Genomic DNA, 20,548 nt, shown 5'->3' with positions numbered 1-20,548 from the left:
TCACCTCCAAAGTAGCTGGGACTGTAGGTATGTGCCATCACACCCAGCTCTGCCAAAGACTTTATAGAGAGATTTAAGCATTAAGTAATGGATGGAATCTATGGAATTTATATTCTCCAGCCTTCAGAGTTTATCATTCTTCCCAGAATTCAATGAACATCATCCCAGGCTTGAAGAGAAAACATTTACATTATTACAATAAGTTTTTTGGATATAACATTAAAATAATGACAGTAAAATTAAATATATAATATACATACAAATATATTTATAGGTAAATATAAATAAATTAACCAGATATTATAAATAAAGGATTTATTTGCTTTGGTCTTAATTCGTTCCTTAGAAATTTTCTTTCTTTTTTCAGGCTGATAAGAATGGACCAAGCTTTCAAACTACTTTTGAAAAAACGGAACAAACACTTAAGGTAAGGGATTTTATTAAACAAATATATTCCTTTTGAAAATAACCTATTCTGGAAGTGTTCACTGTCCTGTAAGGAATATTGATGAGTTATTTGATGAGACCATTGAAAGTTATAAATTAACCTTGTAGATACTTAGCTTGCTCTGTGTCTGATTCAGTTTATTAAAGCAGTTGTTTTGACTTACTGTATCATATCCTACTATAATCTTTTCTAAGATTTCGGTATTATTTCTAGGGAAGGGAGTACTATAGAAAAGGTAACTTTGATATGTAGAGAACTAACAGGATTCGAAATGATGGTGGAATGTGATGGACATTATTATTCAAAGTACATATATAAAGACATGAATTGGTGTGAATATACTTTGTATACAACCAGAGATACGAAAAATTGTGCTTTATATGTATAATAAGATTTGTAATGCATTCCACTGTCATATATAAATAAAAAATTAATAAATAACTAACAGGATTCTAAACAAACCAAACTAAATAACGTCTTGAATATAGGAGTGAAGAAGTGCATAAGGTATAAAGAAAGGTGGTAAGTAATTTTGAAGTTATTACTTCTTAGGCAGTACTGTAGAGGAAGAAGAAGAAAAGTACTTGTGTGTTACACTAAAATGAAAATGAGAGATATGACTTTAAATGAATGCTTTTGAGAGATGGGAAAATCTGCCATAATCTTCAGAACCTTCCTTTTTGTGGTTTTTGTATCAATTTAGTGTTTTGAGGAAATGAAAAATTGTTTTCTGTGAACAAATTTTGATTTTATTTAAATGTGCTATTAGAAAGCCACACATTCTTGGAATTAATATGTGTTCCTACCTTCGCTTTAAAGAGTCTTTGTTTTTAAAACATGTAGTACTTGTTTCTTACAAGTCATATATTCTGTGTTTCTTTTTAAATGATGGAACCATTATTGTGGTTTTTGAAGATCACTTAGTAACTGGGAACTTACAATTGTATCTTATGTATTTAAATTTTATGGGTGCTACTTTTGGAATCATTTCTAAACATATTAGTAGCCCATAGTGGTCCTGGAGTTTTGTAGTGGTTCTGGAGTTTTATTTTCTGATTTATATCTTTTAAATAATCATAATAAATGTGCCATTAAGATCCAGTAAGGAGGCTAGGATTGTGGCTCAGCAGTAGAGCGCTCACCTAGGGTTTGATCCTTAGCACCACATAAAAATAAAATGCATTGTGTTGTGTCCAGCTACACCCAAAAGATAAATATATTTAAAAAATCCAGTAAGTCATTATGGATGGCTTATGTTGAATATCAGAATGGTCATGAGAGGCAGATTATAAATTCCGTTATCATTATGCTTGGAGGATGGAGTAATTAAGTTGTTGTGGTATTCTAATGTACCCCTCAACTTTGTGGGTGTAACTTGCTTTCCATGTACTCCCTACTTTATGGAGTCCTGAACCTTCCTTTTCTCTTTTCTTTCCAGCTGGTAGAAAGTCTGCTGGGAGCCTCTGGGTGGGGCGTGGGGGGGGGGTGAGTCACTGTGTGGAGTACAAGTTATAAATGGTCAAATAAAACTAATTTTCTTCCTAAAACATCTTTTTAGGTGGCCTTTTCATCTTTAAATCTCTTCTTGCAAGCACAAGCACTTCTCTCTTCTATTAACTACCTGACAACCATTATTCCATCAGATAGTCAAAATGTGGGTGTTGTCAAGGATGTACAGATTTCAGCTGAAAAACAAAAAAATTCACCTTTGCAGAAAGGTATGAAAAATGTGTTTTGTTTATTGTTAGCAGGGGTTTTAGTACTCCAGGGTGAAATGAGGAATCTTAGAGATCATCTAATTTAATCATTCAAATGCATGTTCTCCCCCTCATTGTGCCCTTTTCTTCAAATTGAATCATATGTGAGCACCTGATCTATAGGGCAAATATAACCCATGCTATTGTTTTTGAAAATGTTTGTTTTTGCTCTTATTTTGGTGGTGGTTGCCTTTGAGAGGGTAATAGAGGAACAAGACCTGTATTTATTCTGAGCTCTTCCCTCCCTTCTCAGTGGCTCCTGAAGAGGTTCCATATCAGTCTTCCCTGCCATTTTAGACATGTGGAAATCAAGACCCAGAGACCAAAGGAAGGGGTTCAGGGACAGCATCTAATTAAATAAGTTCAGATTTTAGATCAGAAAGAATTCCACTCAAATTCTGACTCTTTTACTTAAGGTGTGTGACCTTAAGTAATGTCTAGTGTCTTTATTTATTTATTTTGCATTTTCTTTCTTTCTTTTTTTTTGCTTTTAAATTATAAAAGTAACATACCTCTGTAGGATGTACAAAACAAAAGTATTTGAGATCTTAAAGAGTTTGAGAATTTAAAAAATGTGTATTTACATATATTTAGCAGAATTATGGTTTAATTAATATGGAGAAAAAAGCTTAACAAAATATGGATTACTGGAATCTCACAGTGATAGAATTCTTTGTTTTATTTTTAGTGATTGTGTCCTCTAAAGATAGTGACGTTGTTGGGTTTAGGCTGTTTGCCAAGTTGAATGCTTTCTGTGTCATTGTTTGTGATGAGAAGAGCAATATTGCTGAAATCAAGATTCAAGGTAAAGATCTCATAGTACTAAAAATTCATTAAGAGATTAGCCTGCACACTCATTCTCTTGTGATCTCCCCCCCCCCCCGCCCTTTCTCAATACCAGGGAGTATACAAATGGAGTGCTCTGAGCTGTGAAATACCTGCCAGTGTGTGATTAGACTGGATGCTTTCTTTTTGGACTGTAGAAGTTGGTCAGAACTTGACCTTAAAATTGAACCACACACATGTGCTATGGCCTTCTGAGAGTTGTCTAGGAGGTGGAAAAGAATACTAATGTTACTGTTAGAACACCATTGATGGGCTGGGAGAAGCATCAGTTCAATTCAGTTGAAGGTCTATGTAATGTTTGATCATTACTAGACCTTTTTAAGCTTCATATTATCTTTACATATAATCATATAATTGTACACCATATTTATTCATTTGTACTTTAGGCAAAGCAAACCTATAATGTAGAAGAAAATCTGTGAGCCCATTATGTTCATTTAGGCAAATCTGCTAAACTCATCTAGGTTTTCTCCTGGCCTTAACTTTGTCAGTTTATTATAATCTGGTAAAGGTAAAGAATATGTGTAATATGTTTAATGAAATTCTTTAAGAATTTAAAAAAAACAGAAAGCTCTGGGTTTTTTCTTTTTTGTTTTGTTTTCTTTGTCTTGGCTTGACAGTACATCTACTAGTCTGAATTTGGTTCATGAGACTTTAACAGGCTCCATAAAAATAACCTAAAGTATAAAGGATTTGTGTAATTCTGAGATATACTAAATGTGTTTTTTTCGGATAATTAATTTTTGATAAATGTATAGGTTTGATGTTTATAAAGCTAAAAAATATCTAATATTAGAACTTTATTCATTGGGATTTAGACATTGCTAAAAAATTAAAACTTTAAAATAATTTTATACAGTGGAAATAAGTATCTTATTTATGACAGATCTGTAGAAATTATAATAATAACATGTTTTTTTCAGGCCTTGATTCCGCCCTTTCTCTTCAGTCAAAGAAGCAATCACTTTTTGCCAGACTGGAAAATATTATTGTCACAGATATTGATCCTAAGACAGTTCATAAACAAGTATGTAATAGTAAACAGTTAATATTTTTTGATGATTGAATATGAAATTCTATTTTATAATTTATTTTTTAAAAACAAATATATTTCAATTAAATATTTATTTTTATAAAGGTTAGAAATGTAAAACATTTTCTGAATGGGATTTTATTTTGTCATTACTTTCCTGGATAGAGAACATTCACAACTCTGTTTTTCAGGCCGTGTCAATAATGGGAAATGAAGTTTTTCGTTTTAATTTGGATTTGTATCCAGATGCTACTGAGGGAGATTCGTATACTGATATGTCCAAAGTGGATGCTGTGCTATCACTGAATGTTGGCTGTATTCAGATTGTCTATCTTCATAAATTCCTAATGTCACTTCTGGTAAAATCATTATTTAAATATTGAGTTTTCAATTTAGAAATAAGTAAATCTGATAATTATGATAACAAATGTTATAAAGTCATTGAAAATAATAAGCATATATATACAGAAAGTGTTATTTATGTGTTTATTTTTTCCTTTTATACTTTGTGTTCACAGAACTTCATGAACAATTTCCAGACAGCTAAGGAGGCACTGAGTGCTGCCACTGCCCAGGCTGCAGAAAAGGCTGCCACGAGTGTGAAGGACCTTGCTCAGAGGAGCCTTCGTGTTTCCTTCTACATTGATTTGAAAGCACCAGTTATTATCATCCCACAGTCTTCCATTTCCACCAATGCTGTAGTGGTAGATCTTGGATTAATCAGAGTTCAAAATCATTTTAGTTTGGTGTCTGGTGAAGACTCCTTAAATCCTCCAGTAATTGACAGAATGGATGTACAGCTCACAAAACTCAAGCTTTCTAGGTATGCTCTTTCTGCAGTTATGGATTTAAGTATTATGTTAATTTTTGCTCTGAAATTTTGTGATTTTGAAACTCATACCTAACAAACTTCCCCTACATATTACATACAGCTGTTTTTAAAACAGCTTTTTATTTTGAAAAATTTTAAGCCTATAGAAAAATTATAGAAATAGTACCATGAGTGTACTTTATACATTTTAGTAGTTTTACCAATTTTATATTGCTTTAATATATGTATGCATAGTATTATTATTTAAATCATATTTTGCTAACTGGTTTGAGAATAGATATCTTGACCCATTGCCCTTAAATATTTTAGAATGTGCCTCCTGAAAGCAAGGTCAGTTATATTGACTATAATATAATTATCAAATTCTGGAAATTTGGTATTGGTATAATATTATCCAATGTGCATTCAATATTGAGGTTATACCTGTTGATCCAGTGATGTCCATTACAGTAAATTCCCCCCACCAGAATCACACATGGCATTTAATTGCATTCTCTACTATTAAGAGGGATTTCTGTACTAATACACACTTATTCTGGAATGTCCTTTAACCTTTCTGTATTTTTCACGATTTTGGTGGTTTTGAAGAGTGTAGTCTGGTTACTTCCTGGAACAGTTCTCAATTTAGTTTTATCTGAGTGATTCATCATGGTTTGATGGAGCTTAGACATTATTGGCAGGAATACTTTGTAAGTAATTTTGTATCATCAGTGCTCACACATGACGCATAAAAACACAAGAAGATTAGAAAATTATTTTCTACCCTATCAAATGAGATTTTTATCCAGAATAAAAAGGTAATGATTGTAAAGCAAGTTCATAAAACAGTTCTGGAGAAAAACTTTATGAAACTCCCAAGAAAATGTTGTTAGCATGCACGTTGCTAATGTTTTCCTTAGTCTTTGTACCTAAAAATATATAGTCATGCTTCACTTAATGATGGGGATACATTCTGAGAAATGCACATTTTGTTATCTCATCATTGTATGAACATCACAGAGTGTCCTTACACAAACATTGGTGGTATCAGCCAATCATTCCATGTGATCTCTTGGTCAGAATCTATATGGTCAGGATACACAGTAAACATGAGACATATGTTGTATGAGGCTTCAGCCAATTTAACATGACATACTGTTTTATAGTAAACATTTTTTAAGTAGAAGGAGTACATTCTTAAGTAGTGAAAGACTAGAAAATATATTAACCAGTAACAGTCATTTATTATCACCAAGTATTATGTGCTGTTCGTAATTGAGCATGTTGTACTTTTATGACTGGCTGTGTAGTAGGTTTATCTATACTGGTGTTACCCCAAATATAGAAATAATGTATTGCACTGTCTTTATGACAGCTACAGAGTCCCTAGGCAAGAGGAATCCCAGGGGACCACAGTGATATATGTGGTCCATCACTGACACATCATTATTGGCACATAACTGTTTTTAATCCTTGAATAACAATTTGATGATTTCTCCAATGTTTTTAAGAGTGTGACTTTGTTTTCAAAATGTTTGCAGTTATCACTTGTCTGCTATTTAAAGATAAAGGTATTCATAATAATTTCATTGTTTATCAGATATTTTAATCTGACCTTGCCAATGGATTATAAATTAATTTAATTATAAGTTCAGCTTAAAGTCATTACTTAGAGTGGAAGATAGCTGCTTCACTTTGTTTTTTAAAATTATATGTTGCGTTTCCTCCTATTTTTGCATATGTATCATTTCTGTTGGTTATTAGGACAATAATCCAGCCAGGCATCTCCCATCCTGATATTCAGCTGTTGCACCCAATTAATTTGGAGTTTTCTGTAAATCGAAATCTAGCTGCAAATTGGTACCACAAAGTGCCTGTTGTGGAAATTAAAGGACATCTTGATTCAATGAATGTGAGTACATGAGAGAAAAATCCTTCATCATTGAAATTTTAAACTCTGGAGACTTTCTTAGTATATATTCAAATAAAAGGTAGAATATTTTACTGAATGATATAAGAACAATTCCAGCCAGATGATATTCAACAGGGTTATTTTATTCTTTTCAGTAAAATTTAATCTTCAGATAGTGTTACTTAACTTTCATATTTGTTATTATAAGCATTTGCAGAGATCTGTGTGTAAACTATTAACATATTCCATTTGATACTATTTATTATAAATATATACTTTTATTTTTAGAATACCTAAGGTACTCCAAAGATAATTATAGCATTGAGGGAAATGCCTATTTTTAATATTAAGAACAGTCTTTATTTCACCGGAATTGTTATTGTTTAAAAAGTGAAGTGTGTGCATTTTCAAAATTTGTCACTTTTAAAAGATCAGATTTCTTGAATCATAATTAACTTTTTATAAAGATAAGTCATTGTGGCTCATATTGACTTTTAAATTATATTGTTCTATAAACATTTTCTTTGAAAATAAAAATGTTAACATGAAATGAGTAGTGAAATACTTGAGTGGATAGTAATTATATAAATTTTTGATTGTTAGGTTATACTGTCCTTTGTGTTTTATTACTGAGAATTTGTTTTCTGCATTAAATTGTTTCATTGTACAATGAAATGCCTTTTTTCTTTTTTAACATAATATCTCACAGGTTAGTCTAAACCAGGAAGATCTTAATCTTTTATTTAGAATATTGGGAGAAAATCTTGGTGAGGCTACTGAAGACCTAGATAAAGTGAAACCAAGAATACAAGAGACAGGTAAGAGTCTGACAATAGGTGGCATACTAAATATGTCTATTTTATTTTATAATTTAGTAGACAATAATCTCTTTCTTTCCTATTTTTGTGGTGCTGGGTAGCAAACCCAGAGTCTTGTGCATGTTAAAAGCACAGAGTCTATATCACTCAGCTACATGTATCCTTAGCCTGAAAGAGAAAATATAAGAGAAGTAAACAAATATAATTTACAAATTGTAATTTGTATTACCAAGAAAGCAAACAAGAAGTTATATTTGGAGATGTTTGATTCTTTTTAGTTAATCAGTCAATCCATTGTCATTTTAACATTTAAAAAAAAAATTATATAAGTTGGTTGAAGGACATTAAGAAGGGGGTCAATATTCAGTTGTGGATTTCTGGGATAATTATTGTATTTACATGTACAGAAAAAAAATATTTAATTTGTCCTTGTTTATGGTAGCATACTTCTTGTGATTTTTAAGTAAGGCTTAGTAGTAAAATATTTTTAAGAATTGCACTTGCTGATAAAGTACTATTCCCTGATGATACTGAAAAATTATACTGCAATAAAATGAAGAGAATTTAAATTATTATTCTGGCGAATCGGATACAAAGGCACATCAAAAAAATTGTGCACCATGATCAAGTAGGATTCATCCCTGGGATGCAAGGATGGTTCAATATACGGAAATCAATAAATGTTATTCACCACATCAATAGACTTAAAAATAAGAACCATATGATCATCTCAATAGACGCAGAAAAAGCATTCGACAAAGTACAGCATCCCTTTATGTTCAAAACATTAGAAAAACTAGGGATAACAGGAACTTACCTCGACATTGTAAAAGCTATCTATGCTAAGCCTCAGGCTAGCATCATTCTCAATGGAGAAAAATTGAAGGCATTCCCCCTAAAATCTGGAACAAGACAGGGATGCCCTCTATCACCACTTCTATTCAATATAGTTCTCGAAACACTGGCCAGAGCAATTAGACAGACGAAAGAAATTAAAGGCATAAAAATAGGAAAGGAAGAACTTAAATTATCACTATTTGCAGATGACATGATTCTATACCTAGAAGACCCAAAACGGTCTACAAAAAAACTACTAGAACTAATAAATGAATTCAGCAAAGTGGCAGGATATAAAATCAACACGCATAAATCAAAGGCATTTCTGTATATCAGCGACAAAACTTCTGAAACGGAAATGAGGAAAAACACTCCATTCACAATATCCTCAAAAAAAATAAAATACTTGGGAATCAACCTAACAAAAGAGGTGAAAGATTTATATAATGAAAACTACAAAACCCTAAAAAGAGAAGTAGAAGAAGATCTTAGAAGATGGAAAAATATACCCTGTTCATGGATAGGCAGAACTAACATCATCAAAATGGCGATATTACCAAAAGTTCTCTATAGGTTTAATGCAATGCCAATCAAAATCCCAACGGCATTTCTTGTAGAAATGGATAAAGCAACCATGAAATTCATATGGAAGAATAAAAGACCCAGAATAGCAAAAGCAATTCTAAGTAGGAAGTGCGAATCAGGCGGTATAGCGATACCAGACTTAAAACTATATTACAGAGCAATAGTAACAAAAACAGCATGGTACTGGTACCAAAACAGGAGGGTGGACCAATGGTACAGAATAGAGGACACAGAGACTAATCCACAAAGCTACAACTATCTAATATTTGATAAAGGAGCTAAAAGCATGCAATGGAGGGAGGATAGCATCTTCAACAAATGGTGCTGGGAAAACTGGAAATCCATATGCAACAAAATGAAACTGAATCCCCTCCTTTCGCCATGCACAAAAGTTAACTCAAAGTGGATCAAGGAGGTAGATATCAAATCAGAGACTCTGTGTCTGATAGAAGAAAAAGTTGGCTCCGATCTACATATTGTAGGGTCGGGCTCCAAATTCCTTAATAGGACACCCATAGCACAAAAGTTGATAACAAAAATCAACAAATGGGACTTACTTAAACTGAAAAGTTTTCTCTCAGCAAGAGAAACAATAAAAGAGGTAAATAGGGAGCCTACATCATGGGAACAAATTTTTACTCCTCACACTTCAGATAGAGCCCTAATATCCAGAGTATACAAAGAACTCAAAAAATTAAACAATAAGAAAACAAATAACCCAATCAACAAATGGGCCAAGGACCTGAACAGACACTTCTCAGAGGAGGACATACAATCAATCAACAAGTACATGAAAAAATGCTCACCATCTCTAGCAGTCAGAGAAATGCAAATCAAAACCACCCTAAGATACCATCTCACTCCAGTAAGATTGGCAGCCACTATGAAGTCAAACAACAACAAGTGCTGGAGAGGATGTGGGGAAAAGGGTACCCTTGTACATTGCTGGTGGGACTGCAAACTGGTGCGGCCAATCTGGAAATCAGTATGGAGATTCCTGGGAAAGCTGGGAATGGAACCACCATTTGACCCAGCTATTGCCCTTCTTGGACTTTTCCCCGAAGACCTTAAAAGAGCGTACTACAGGGATACTGCTACATCGATGTTCATAGCAGCACAATTCACAATTGCTAGACTGTGGAACCAACCCAGATGCCCTTCAATAGATGAATGGATAAAAAAAATGTGGCATTTATACACCATGGAGTATTACGCAGCACTAAAAAATGACAAAATCATAGAATTTGCAGGGAAATGGATGGCACTAGAGCAGATTATGCTTAGTGAAGCTAGCCAATCCCTAAAAAACAAATACCAAATGTCTTCTTTGATATAATGAGAGCAACTAAGAACAGAGCAGGGAGGAAGAGCAGGAAGAAAAGATTAACATTAAACAGATAGATGAGGTGGGATGGAAAGGGAGAGAAAAGGGAAATTGCATGGTAATGGAGGGAGACCCTCATTGTTATACAAAATTACATATAAGAGGTTGTGAGGGGAATGGGAAAATAAACAAGTAGAGAAATGAATTACAGTAGATGGGGTAGAGGGAGAAGATGGGAGGGGAGGGGAGGGGGGATAGTAGAGGATAGGAAAGGTAGCAGAATACAACAGTTACTAATATGGCAGTATGTAAAAATGTGGATGTGTAACGGATGTGACTCTGCAATCTGTATTTGGGGTAAAATTGGGAGTTCATAACCAACTTGAATCTAATGTATGAAATATGATATGTCAAGAGCTTTATAATGTTTTTAACAACCAATAAAGAAAAAAAAAATTAAGTAATAATGAAATTTAGGCCATTTTCTAATGTATATTTATTCAAGGTCATTTCTATAAAATAAAATATATTGATAAATTGAAAAAAAAAAAAAAAACACAGAATAACAAGTGTTGGCAAAGATATGGAGACACTGAAAGCCTCATGCATTGCTGGTGGGGAATATAAAATGATGCAATTATTTTAGAAAACAATTTTAAATTTCTTCAGAAAATTAGACATGGAGTTCATACTATACAGTCAAAGGACTCCACTGCTAGGTATATGCCTCCCCCAAATAAAAGCACATGTCCATGCAAAAAAAAAAAAAAAAAAAAAAAAAAAGAATTGCACTTGCTGATAAAGTACTATTCCCTGATGATACTGAAAAATTATACTGCAATAAAATGAAGAGAATTTAAATTATTAGTTGTGTCCCTTTTGATTTAGTAATAAGGTAATTATAGTACAAATTTTAAGCTGTTTTACACATATGTATATACATGAATGTATCATGCACACACACATATAATCTTTTTTTTTCAAAAAAATGGTAGCACTTGTGTGTATATGCAATTTTCTCATTTTTTCCTAAATTATGTCTTGTGTTCATTTTATATTGGTATATGTTCTATGTATAGATCTCCTTTATTCTTCTTAATGACTACCTGGTGTTAGAGTCTGTGGAAATATCATGATTTAGCAAGTCTCCATTTTATAAACATTTTAGTTTGCTTTCAATTTTTTCACTGTATCCATGTTGCATTCAATATCCTGTACATGCACTTTTACAAGTACTTGTAGGGTAATACCAGTTAAAGGGTATGTAATCTTTATTAATTTAAATTTAATTAGTAATTTAATCAATAAACTTTTAAAAACATAATTTAAAATTTTGATAGATCTGTCAGTTACCTTCCATAGGACTTGTACTGTTTTGTACTTGTACCAGGTTGTTCCCCCCCCCCCCCCCTTGATACCAGGGATTGATCCCAGGGGTGTTTTAACCACTGAGCCCTTTTTCATTTTTTAGTTTGAGATAGGGTCTCACTAAGTTGCTCAGGGCCTACTAGGTTATTGTGCCTGGCCTTGTATTTACAATCCTCCTGCCTCAGCCTCCTGAACCACTGGGATTACTGGTGTGCACCACCATGCCCGGCACCAGGTTGTTTTCCTATAACTTGTTAATATAGTGTATTGTCAGACTTTAAAATTTTTGCTCATTTGCTGAGTTAAAGATGATATTTCACTACATTTTTTCATCATTTAATTTTTTACTATAACATAACATATATGTACAGAAATTTTAAGTGTACAACTTAATGAACTTTTACATGTGGATACAGCTATTCTGTCACCATGATACAGAGACTGCATGTCTTCAGCATCTCAGAAAGCCTCCCTGATGTCCTTCCCAGTCAGTTCCATGTGCCCCCAAATCCAACCAGATGTAACTATCATTCCAACTTATAATACTATAGATTGTTTTAACTCTTCTTGAGTTTTACGTAAATGGAATTATGAATAAATTACTCTTTTGTATGTGGCTGCTTTTTTTCAACACCTCCTGAAATTCTTTTGATACTGTACTTAATAGTAGTTGGCTCTTTTTATTCCTATGTAATGTTCAAATATAAAAATGTATCCAGAATTGTTTTATCTGTTCTATTTTTGATGAACATTTGGTTTGTTTCTAGTTTTTGACTACTGTGAATAAAGTTGCTGTGTTGTTGTATATGTCTTTTAGCATACAGTAATTCTCTTTATTTGTGGATTTGCTTTCCAGGGTTTTAGTTAGCTGTGATCAATACTGGTTTGAAAGTGTCAAGTGGAAAGTTGCATAAATAAATAACTTAAAAGTTATAAATTGCATTCTGCTCTGCCAGGGACATTAATCATCCCTTTGCTTGGCATATCCACATGATATATGCTACTTTTCTGTCATTCATTTAGTAGCTGTCTTAGTTATCAGGTAGATTTTTATGCTATCCCAGTGCTTATATTCAAATGACCCTTAGTATTTAATATGACCACAAAGTTCAAGTGTAGTGGAAACTCATTGGTGGCAATTTTATTACACATTATTTTTTATAATTATCTTTATCAGGCTTGGGCTGTGGCTCAGCAGTAGCAAATTGCCTGGCATGTGTGAGGCACTGGGTTAGGTTCTCAGCACTGCAAAAAAATAAATAAAAAATAAAAAACTTCTATCAACAACTAAAAAAATAATTATATAATTGTTGTTAATCTCTTACTGTGCCTAATTTACAAATCAAACTGTATCATAGGTGTGTTATATATAGAACTATCTGTGGTTTCAGGCTCCTGCTAGGTGTTTTATAATATATCCCCCTCAGAGGAGGAGAGGCTACTCATATGTTTTTTTTTTTTTTTTTCTTTTGGATATGTAGATAGGAGTAGAAGTACTGGGTTCTATGTTAGATTTTCATTTTAACTTTAGTAACTTATACCATATTATATCAAATGGTTTTCTAAGTGTTTGTACCAGTTTACTTTTAGTAATATATGAGTCCCATTTGTGTTGTATTCTCACCATTACTTGGGAATTGTCAGTGTTTTAAAATTTAGTCGTTCTGGTGGATATGCAGTAATATTTTACTATGTTTTTTATTTGTTCCCTAATAACTAATGAAGTTGAACACCTTTTAAAAAAAAAAGTGTATGGGGGGCAGGTGATATTGGCTATTTGGATACCCTCTTGTGACCTGACTTTTCAAGTCTATTCTGTCATTTTTACCAAGGTGTTCATTGTTTTTATTGATAAGTAGGAGTTTTTTGTTATTGTTGTTCATCCTGGACACGAGTCCTTTGCTAGTTTTTTGTATTAAATATATGTGTTGGTATATGTATAGAAATGTTTTTTCCTTTCTGGTTTTCCTTTTAACTCTCATGGGTCCTTTGATTAATAAAATTTAGTAGACTTTGTTAACTTTAATATTAAACTCCAATTTACTGTCTTAAAAATGATTAGTGCTTTGTATTTCATATTTAAGAAATCTTTGAGTATTCCTGGAATTGTTTTGTAAGAGCAAAATATTTGTTAGGACCACCCCACACTCCTGGCTATTCACATTATGTTTGGAGCAGTGCTGGAAAACAATGAAAATTAAGAAACCTTGCCATAGGCATTGCTTTCTTAAAGGCAACAATAGCAGTGGTTTTCTATATGGGTTTCTTGTGTAGGTGATATTTCAGGGTTCTGGTTTGCTCTTTCAGTGGTCAAGATAATGTTAGGAATGATGTAATGATATTGAGGGTTGGTTGAAAGTGAAAGCTATCAAATCATACTGATGAATTTGGACCCCACCCCTTGTAATCTGTGTGACACTGGGTAAGGTACTGAATGAGTCTGAACCCTCAATTTTTTTATCTGCATTTTGAGGACAATAAAGTTTTACCTTCAAGGAATATTATAAAAACTAAATGAGACCATCCCTGTATAAGACTTAGTACAATATCTGGTGCCCAAGTATACTCATAGCAGAGACAACTGCTATTTTGTGTATTACAATTTAAAAAGCAATTTTATTGTATTTCAGGATGTGCTGATTTCAGAAAGACAGCATCATATTCATATGACTTTTCTTTTTTGTTGTAGTTGTTGTTTATAAAACCTCTCCCATGTCATTACTCTGTGATTTCCCCCAATTTCTTACCTTTTTCTTGGAATATCTTCTCTGTGTGTGCAGGTCGTTGAGCTCTACTTGGATGGTACCTCTTGTGTTAAACCTTTCTTTATTTACTTGTAATGGTGTTAAACCTTGTTCTGTGCTTTCTGTGCATTTTATATTTTTTATTAACATTTACCCTCTTAATGTCAATAAGTGCGGCCTGCTTGTTTTGCTTGTGTTTAAAAATATGTGTCTTGTACTATACCATGAGTTTTCTAAGGACTAGAGAGATGACTGATTTCTGTATTTTTAGGCCTTTGCCAGATCCAAAGTACTGATATTTGTCCTTAGTAAATATTTGTGAAAGAAATGTCTAAATGAGTTTCTTTTGAACATCTTTAGGTAAAATTAAAGAGCCCTGTGAAACCTCTATATCACAAGATGTACATGCTTCACAAGATACTTTAACAGCTGGAATGGAAGAAATTAGATCTGTAGATATCATTAATATTTTGCTGAATTTTGAAATTAAAGAGGTATGTAATTTTCATATGTTCTTGTAAAAGGAGGTAGATAAATAATAGATACTTAGAATTACCTCTGTAAATAATAGGCAGAGAAAAATCTTACACAGTTTGTTTTCATGTAGCAATGGTGCTTTCAAATTTGAGTGTTTATTAAGAATGAGTATATATAGGGTGTATATTATTTCATAGTGAAAAATAATAGTATTTCATGTAACTTGCTTTTTCACTATTATAATTACAGGACAGTTGGAATGTGGCTTGCTTTGCAGTTCCATAAAAGAAAGGCAGGAAAGGGAAATAATGATTGAGAAATCCTTTGCAAATGCTAGAAACTCTTATAGAATAAAATACAGTATGTCTGCATTTTAAAACATGTTTATTACTATATGGTATAAATGTTTATTACTATATAGCATATGCTTTCCATTTACAGATTCTTGAGGAAAGATTAAGTGGATTTTCCTCTTCTTTATTCACACATTGAACAAATTGTATGTGCTAGATGCCAAAGATGCAGAGGCAGAATGCAAATTCAGACAATTGAAGTATTTATGTTTTCATTTAAAATGTACTCAGAGTAGTGTATACATTGGAGCTTGTGGTATGGATGGTAGCGAGAGGATGTTCTAATAGGGTTGGGAAGATTTCCTAGAAGAAGTGACATTTGAGTTGAGTTTTTAAGGAAAAATAAATAGTTTAAAAAAGGGGGATCAGAAAAGGGGCTAGGGTAGGGATAGAAAGTAATAGGCTTAAAGTTTTGAATAAGTGAGAAAAGAGTAGATCTAGGGACCTGCAAGCACCTTTCTCCAAAAGCCCTTCATCATTAAATATTTGTGTTCTCTGAGCTAAAAATTATAAACTTTTTATACAAATGGATTCTGTGTTTTTGAACTGAAATACATGCTTGTAGTGTTGCTAAAAGGGTGTTGAGACTAACTTTGTTATATTAAACCTCCAGTATTTTTTCTGGTTAATATCAGAGTTGCTAAAGATTTTTAAGTTTTGACAATTCAAACATTGTTAGATAAATAATTCTGTTTCCAAAGTTCTTAATTAATGTGTGTATGTAAAAAACCTGTAAGTCCTTTTAATATCATTTGTAATATATATTATGATAGTTCCTGTCCTTTGGGACAGTGATTGGGATAGAGGGCGAGAAATTTGCATCCTCCAGGTGAATACTTGATGTTGTCTGAAAACATTTTTGGTTCTTACTTACATAGTGGGAGGCTGCTACTGGGAACTGGTGGGTAGAGGCAGGGATGCTGCCAAATATCTTACAGTGCACAGGACTGTAACAACCCCGTTATGCATATTTGTCATCTTAAAATGTCAGCAGTGCCACCATTGAGATTTCCTTGCCTTAGGAGTTCTATTCAAATTAGCTGTTAATCTCAGACTTTCAAATGAAAGACCAGATTATCTGGGAATTAGGCCAAATTGCTATTTATTGTCATTTTTGTACTTTACCTTTGAAAACCACTAGAAAATAGTGGTGATGCTTCCAAAGTTTTAACAGTTATATGTGCCTCCTGAGGTAAATAACAATAAACAATTTTCAGGCACAAATGGAAATAAATGTTTTTACATTGTTTAAATCTATTGGTCATATCACTCTGTATGGTTATTAAATTCTTGATTTATCTACATTGCATATTAATGAGATTGTTTGTGGTAATACTGATGCATCCTTTTAGGTTGTGGTTACTCTGATGAAAAAAGCAGAAAAGAAAGGAAGGCCTTTCCATGAACTCAATGTTCTGCAGCTTGGAGTAGAAGCTAGAGTTAAAACATATGACATGACTGCTAAAGCTTATCTAAAAAAAATTAGTATGCGGTGCTTTGATTTTACTGGTGAGTGTGAAGTTTTATTTGTGTCAATTATTAATTAGGCAGATGGTCCTTTTGTCAATATTAAACATTTATTTATGTCACCATAGTTATTTAGATTAAATTTATTACAGTGATAACAAGGAATTTGATATTTAAAAAATGTACACTCATGTAATTATCATAAATAAAGAATATATCTATGTATATATTTAACATAAAATGGAATATACCTAAAAAATTAACCATATGTCTATATATAACACTTCAGTACTTATAAAAGGCACCATTTCAACATTACTATGCCATTAGAACTGACATCTTAGGAAATCAGAAACCAGGTACAGACCCCATGGACTTTTTTGAAAAGTTAATTTACAAGGAAACATGATTTCTTATTTTAAAAATCTGTTTAAATTAAATGAGATTTTAAATTTGTTGTCAGTTACATTAATGCTTGCTTGTAAAAATGAAAATTAAATAATACAGAAAAATAAAGAAGGAACAATTTAACATTATCTTGTAGTCTCATTCCTTTCCTCCCAAATAAACGTAAGTTATTGTTTAGTGGGTATCCTGGACCTTTGTAATTCACTTTCTGAATTATAGCAAGCCAACTTTTAGAGTTTTTATGAGTATTTAAAGTTTATAGAAACTCTTGAAATATCTTACAAGCAAACTTACATTGAGAGTAATTCTTACTTTTCATAAACTTTTTAGGTTCATTCCTTAATATATTATGATTTGTTCAAATGAGAGTAATAACAGTAGTACCAAGTGTTGTAACAGTTGTTATTGACTACTGCTGGGTTTGTTCATTTATCTCTTATTTTTATGGAGCTTCTTTTTTCAAAGCCAGGCTTACTGAGACATCATTTCTATATAGTAAAGCTAATTCATCCTTTTCTATGAGTTCTGATAAGCATACATATATGTAACTGGCTGGTTCTGTCTTAAAAGATGGTTTGAAGTATTTAAGAGATGTTACCTTGTCTTTTTCCCTTCTAGACTCTAAAGGAGAACCTCTTCACATTGTTAACTCTTCTAATGTAACTGATGAACCTCTCCTGAAAATGTTGCTGATCAAGGTACCTGGTTTCATTTCTAGAATTCTTGAATATTTAAGAATATGAAGTTATACATATTGCTCTCATATTTAATGTTTCAATTTTCTCCCCCCCCCCTTTTTTTTTCATTCTAAATTGGTTGATTGTGGTGAATTTTCCAACCATCCTAAGATTCTGGATACTCTATTAGCCTTCTGAGTTATCCTTTGGTGTTGAATAAATATGAGTAATACATAGTTCTGCTGTATTCTGAAGTGTGTTATAATCTAGAAGACTAGCATTTCTCCTACATTTAGGTTTGGTCCACCTAATCTACATATACTAGCATTTCTTCCAGAGTAGGATGAGGAATTTGAGTTTTTGCATCTGTAGAATGTGAGACATGCTTTATGTGGTCAGTTTTGGGGATATGTTCTTTTTGCCTGTAAGTAGTATGTTTTTACTGTGTTAATAGCATACTTTGAACAGTTTTAAAAAATAAAGTGTTTTCAATGCATTACATTTTAGTGTTTGTAACCCAATGCTTTAATTATTCACTATTTGTAGGCGGACAGTGATGGACCAGAATTTAACACTGTTCATGACAATACCAAACAGAGACTGAAGGTAAATTTTTATAATTCACTATAAGGTTGCGTTCATAATGATTAAATGTAGCTTTACAGCCATTTTCAATTAGAAGATTGTAAGTTCTAAAATTAGAATAAGGGTGACAATAATAATAGATTTAATTTTATAGATAAAATAAGTGGATGGACTTGGAGAAGTAGCCCTGTGGTAGAGTGCTTTCCTAGCATGTGCAGGACCCTGGGTTTAGTACGCAGCAACACACACACACACACACACACACACACACACAAACACAATATGTAAAATAAAGTAGTAGAAAATAAATAAAATAGGTGGATGAAGAATTGAAATAAAACTTTTAAAAAATTTGATTTCTGAGAAAAATATTTGTTTCTCAGATGTGAATTATTACTTGTTGATTGTATATTTTAAAGGGAATTTTCTTCCACCATGGTTATTTGACTTGGTGTTGATGGACATATTAAACATTTGAATTATGTATTGCTTTAGGATTAGAACAAATCTAGGCACAAGGATAAAGCATGGCCTCATTCAGACATTGCTCACAGTCTATTGAATATATAATCAGTCTTGGAATGCTTATTATATCATAAAACTCATCAAATCCTTTTGAGTTTAGAATTGCAGTGGCACATGGGAGTGGGCTGTCAGTTTGTTGTTGGTAAGGATTAACATTGCAATAGTAATCCTAAGGAATAACATGGTAATAGTGATTCTTTTAAAAAAAAATTTAAAGCCCTTTAACTAAGCTAATTAGTTGTATATATGTATATGTTGAGGTTTAAGGTAAAAGCATTGCATATCTGGAATCTGCCTCTCTAATTGTTCATTATCTTAGGTTTCATTTTCATCCTTGGACTTGGTACTTCATTTGGAAGCTTTACTTTCCTTCATGGATTTTCTATCATCTGCTGTTCCATCCTCTGAGTCTTCCTTTTCTGAGAAGGAATCTGAGCAAAAACCCCTTGTGGGGGAATCTGGAAGTATTGCCATCAAAACTGGTATTAATTTTTGCCTTATGGTCTAATACTGTCATATAAAAACTTACATTTTTAAACTAAGATAAATATTCAACATTTTGATATTAAAACTGGTCTGTCAGGTTAGTTTCAGAGAAAGCAAATTTTATCTTTCTGGAATTATAGGGCAATTTATTGAAGGATTTTGAAAAAATGTTTAGTATTAATCATTTATATTCAATTTTACTGTTTAGCTTTTTCATTAAATAGAAGTTGTATATAATTTGCATTGACATATTTTTGCAGTTTTTAGTCCAATGAAAGTGAGAAAAGAAGTTAAAATATGAATACAATCATGCATGGAACAAAGGTCCATTAGTCCTGCCTTGTGCTCAACAGTTATAAGGGCTTTGTGGGTACCAAAGAAGGAATGTCACGGAAGAAAGACACTCACTTTGGTTTTCTAACCAAATCCATATTTTGATCACACATAAATTTGAGCACATATTCCTCAGACATATGACTTGTGCTGTGAAATGTTAGAGATGGAAGTATCCTGAGTGAATAAAGATACATTGGCCAATATCATTGAATTAATTTTTCATATTGTACATTTTAAATGTCTAACATCGAATAATTTAATTTTCAGACCATTACCAGTTTGACATCTGAATTACTGGTATCTTAAGTGTAAAACTGTTAGTACTACTAGATCTGATACAGGGATCTGATTTTTTAAAAATCATGGAACAGAGCAATTATTTTGTTAAAACTGCAGTAAAAGAGTTTTACCTTCTTTGTCTTTAATGTATTTTCTTGCCACAGTAATATCTTTTAGAGATAATATCCTTAGAAATACCTCTTCTTTATTTAACATTTATATGACATATATGAAGTACAGTTCAGTGAAAAATTAATATTTAGATTCAGAATGAATTACAAATACTATTAACCCAAAGAAATTATCTGTTTTTTCATGTTTGGTCTCTATGGTTTGATTGTGCTAAAATAAATATTAAGGAAAAAAATTGTTATCATATTGGTAATTCAGGACTGATACCCTCCTGCTCTGGCAGTTCTGGGGAAGGTTCTGTTTTCTTCAGGTAAGACAGATTTGTAGGAAAGTGTATTCT

At 32.4% G+C, this 20,548-nt stretch overlaps 1 protein-coding gene across 2 annotated transcripts in view; it reads left to right on the top strand.

Moving 5' to 3' along the window:
* Vps13c (vacuolar protein sorting 13 homolog C) overlaps positions 1–20,548 on the top strand; it is a 196,215-nt gene that overhangs the window by 97,767 nt on the left and 77,900 nt on the right. For both annotated transcript variants that reach the window (XM_027925076.3, XM_027925084.2), the window contains exons 28-40: positions 368–427; positions 2,007–2,166; positions 2,894–3,010; positions 3,975–4,078; positions 4,276–4,443; positions 4,603–4,907; positions 6,660–6,807; positions 7,517–7,625; positions 14,844–14,977; positions 16,666–16,822; positions 17,807–17,886; positions 18,412–18,471; positions 19,295–19,457. In XM_027925076.3, the coding sequence (XP_027780877.2) occupies positions 368–427; positions 2,007–2,166; positions 2,894–3,010; positions 3,975–4,078; positions 4,276–4,443; positions 4,603–4,907; positions 6,660–6,807; positions 7,517–7,625; positions 14,844–14,977; positions 16,666–16,822; positions 17,807–17,886; positions 18,412–18,471; positions 19,295–19,457 (1,765 nt within the window). The remainder of the gene's footprint in view (positions 1–367; positions 428–2,006; positions 2,167–2,893; positions 3,011–3,974; positions 4,079–4,275; positions 4,444–4,602; positions 4,908–6,659; positions 6,808–7,516; positions 7,626–14,843; positions 14,978–16,665; positions 16,823–17,806; positions 17,887–18,411; positions 18,472–19,294; positions 19,458–20,548) is intronic.

The sequence above is a fragment of the Marmota flaviventris genome, chromosome 2, assembly GCF_047511675.1.
Source record: "Marmota flaviventris isolate mMarFla1 chromosome 2, mMarFla1.hap1, whole genome shotgun sequence".
In the NCBI taxonomy this organism is placed as follows: Eukaryota; Metazoa; Chordata; class Mammalia; order Rodentia; family Sciuridae; genus Marmota; species Marmota flaviventris.
Note: the sequence above shows the minus strand (reverse complement) of the source record. Positions and strands in the feature narration are given on the sequence as shown.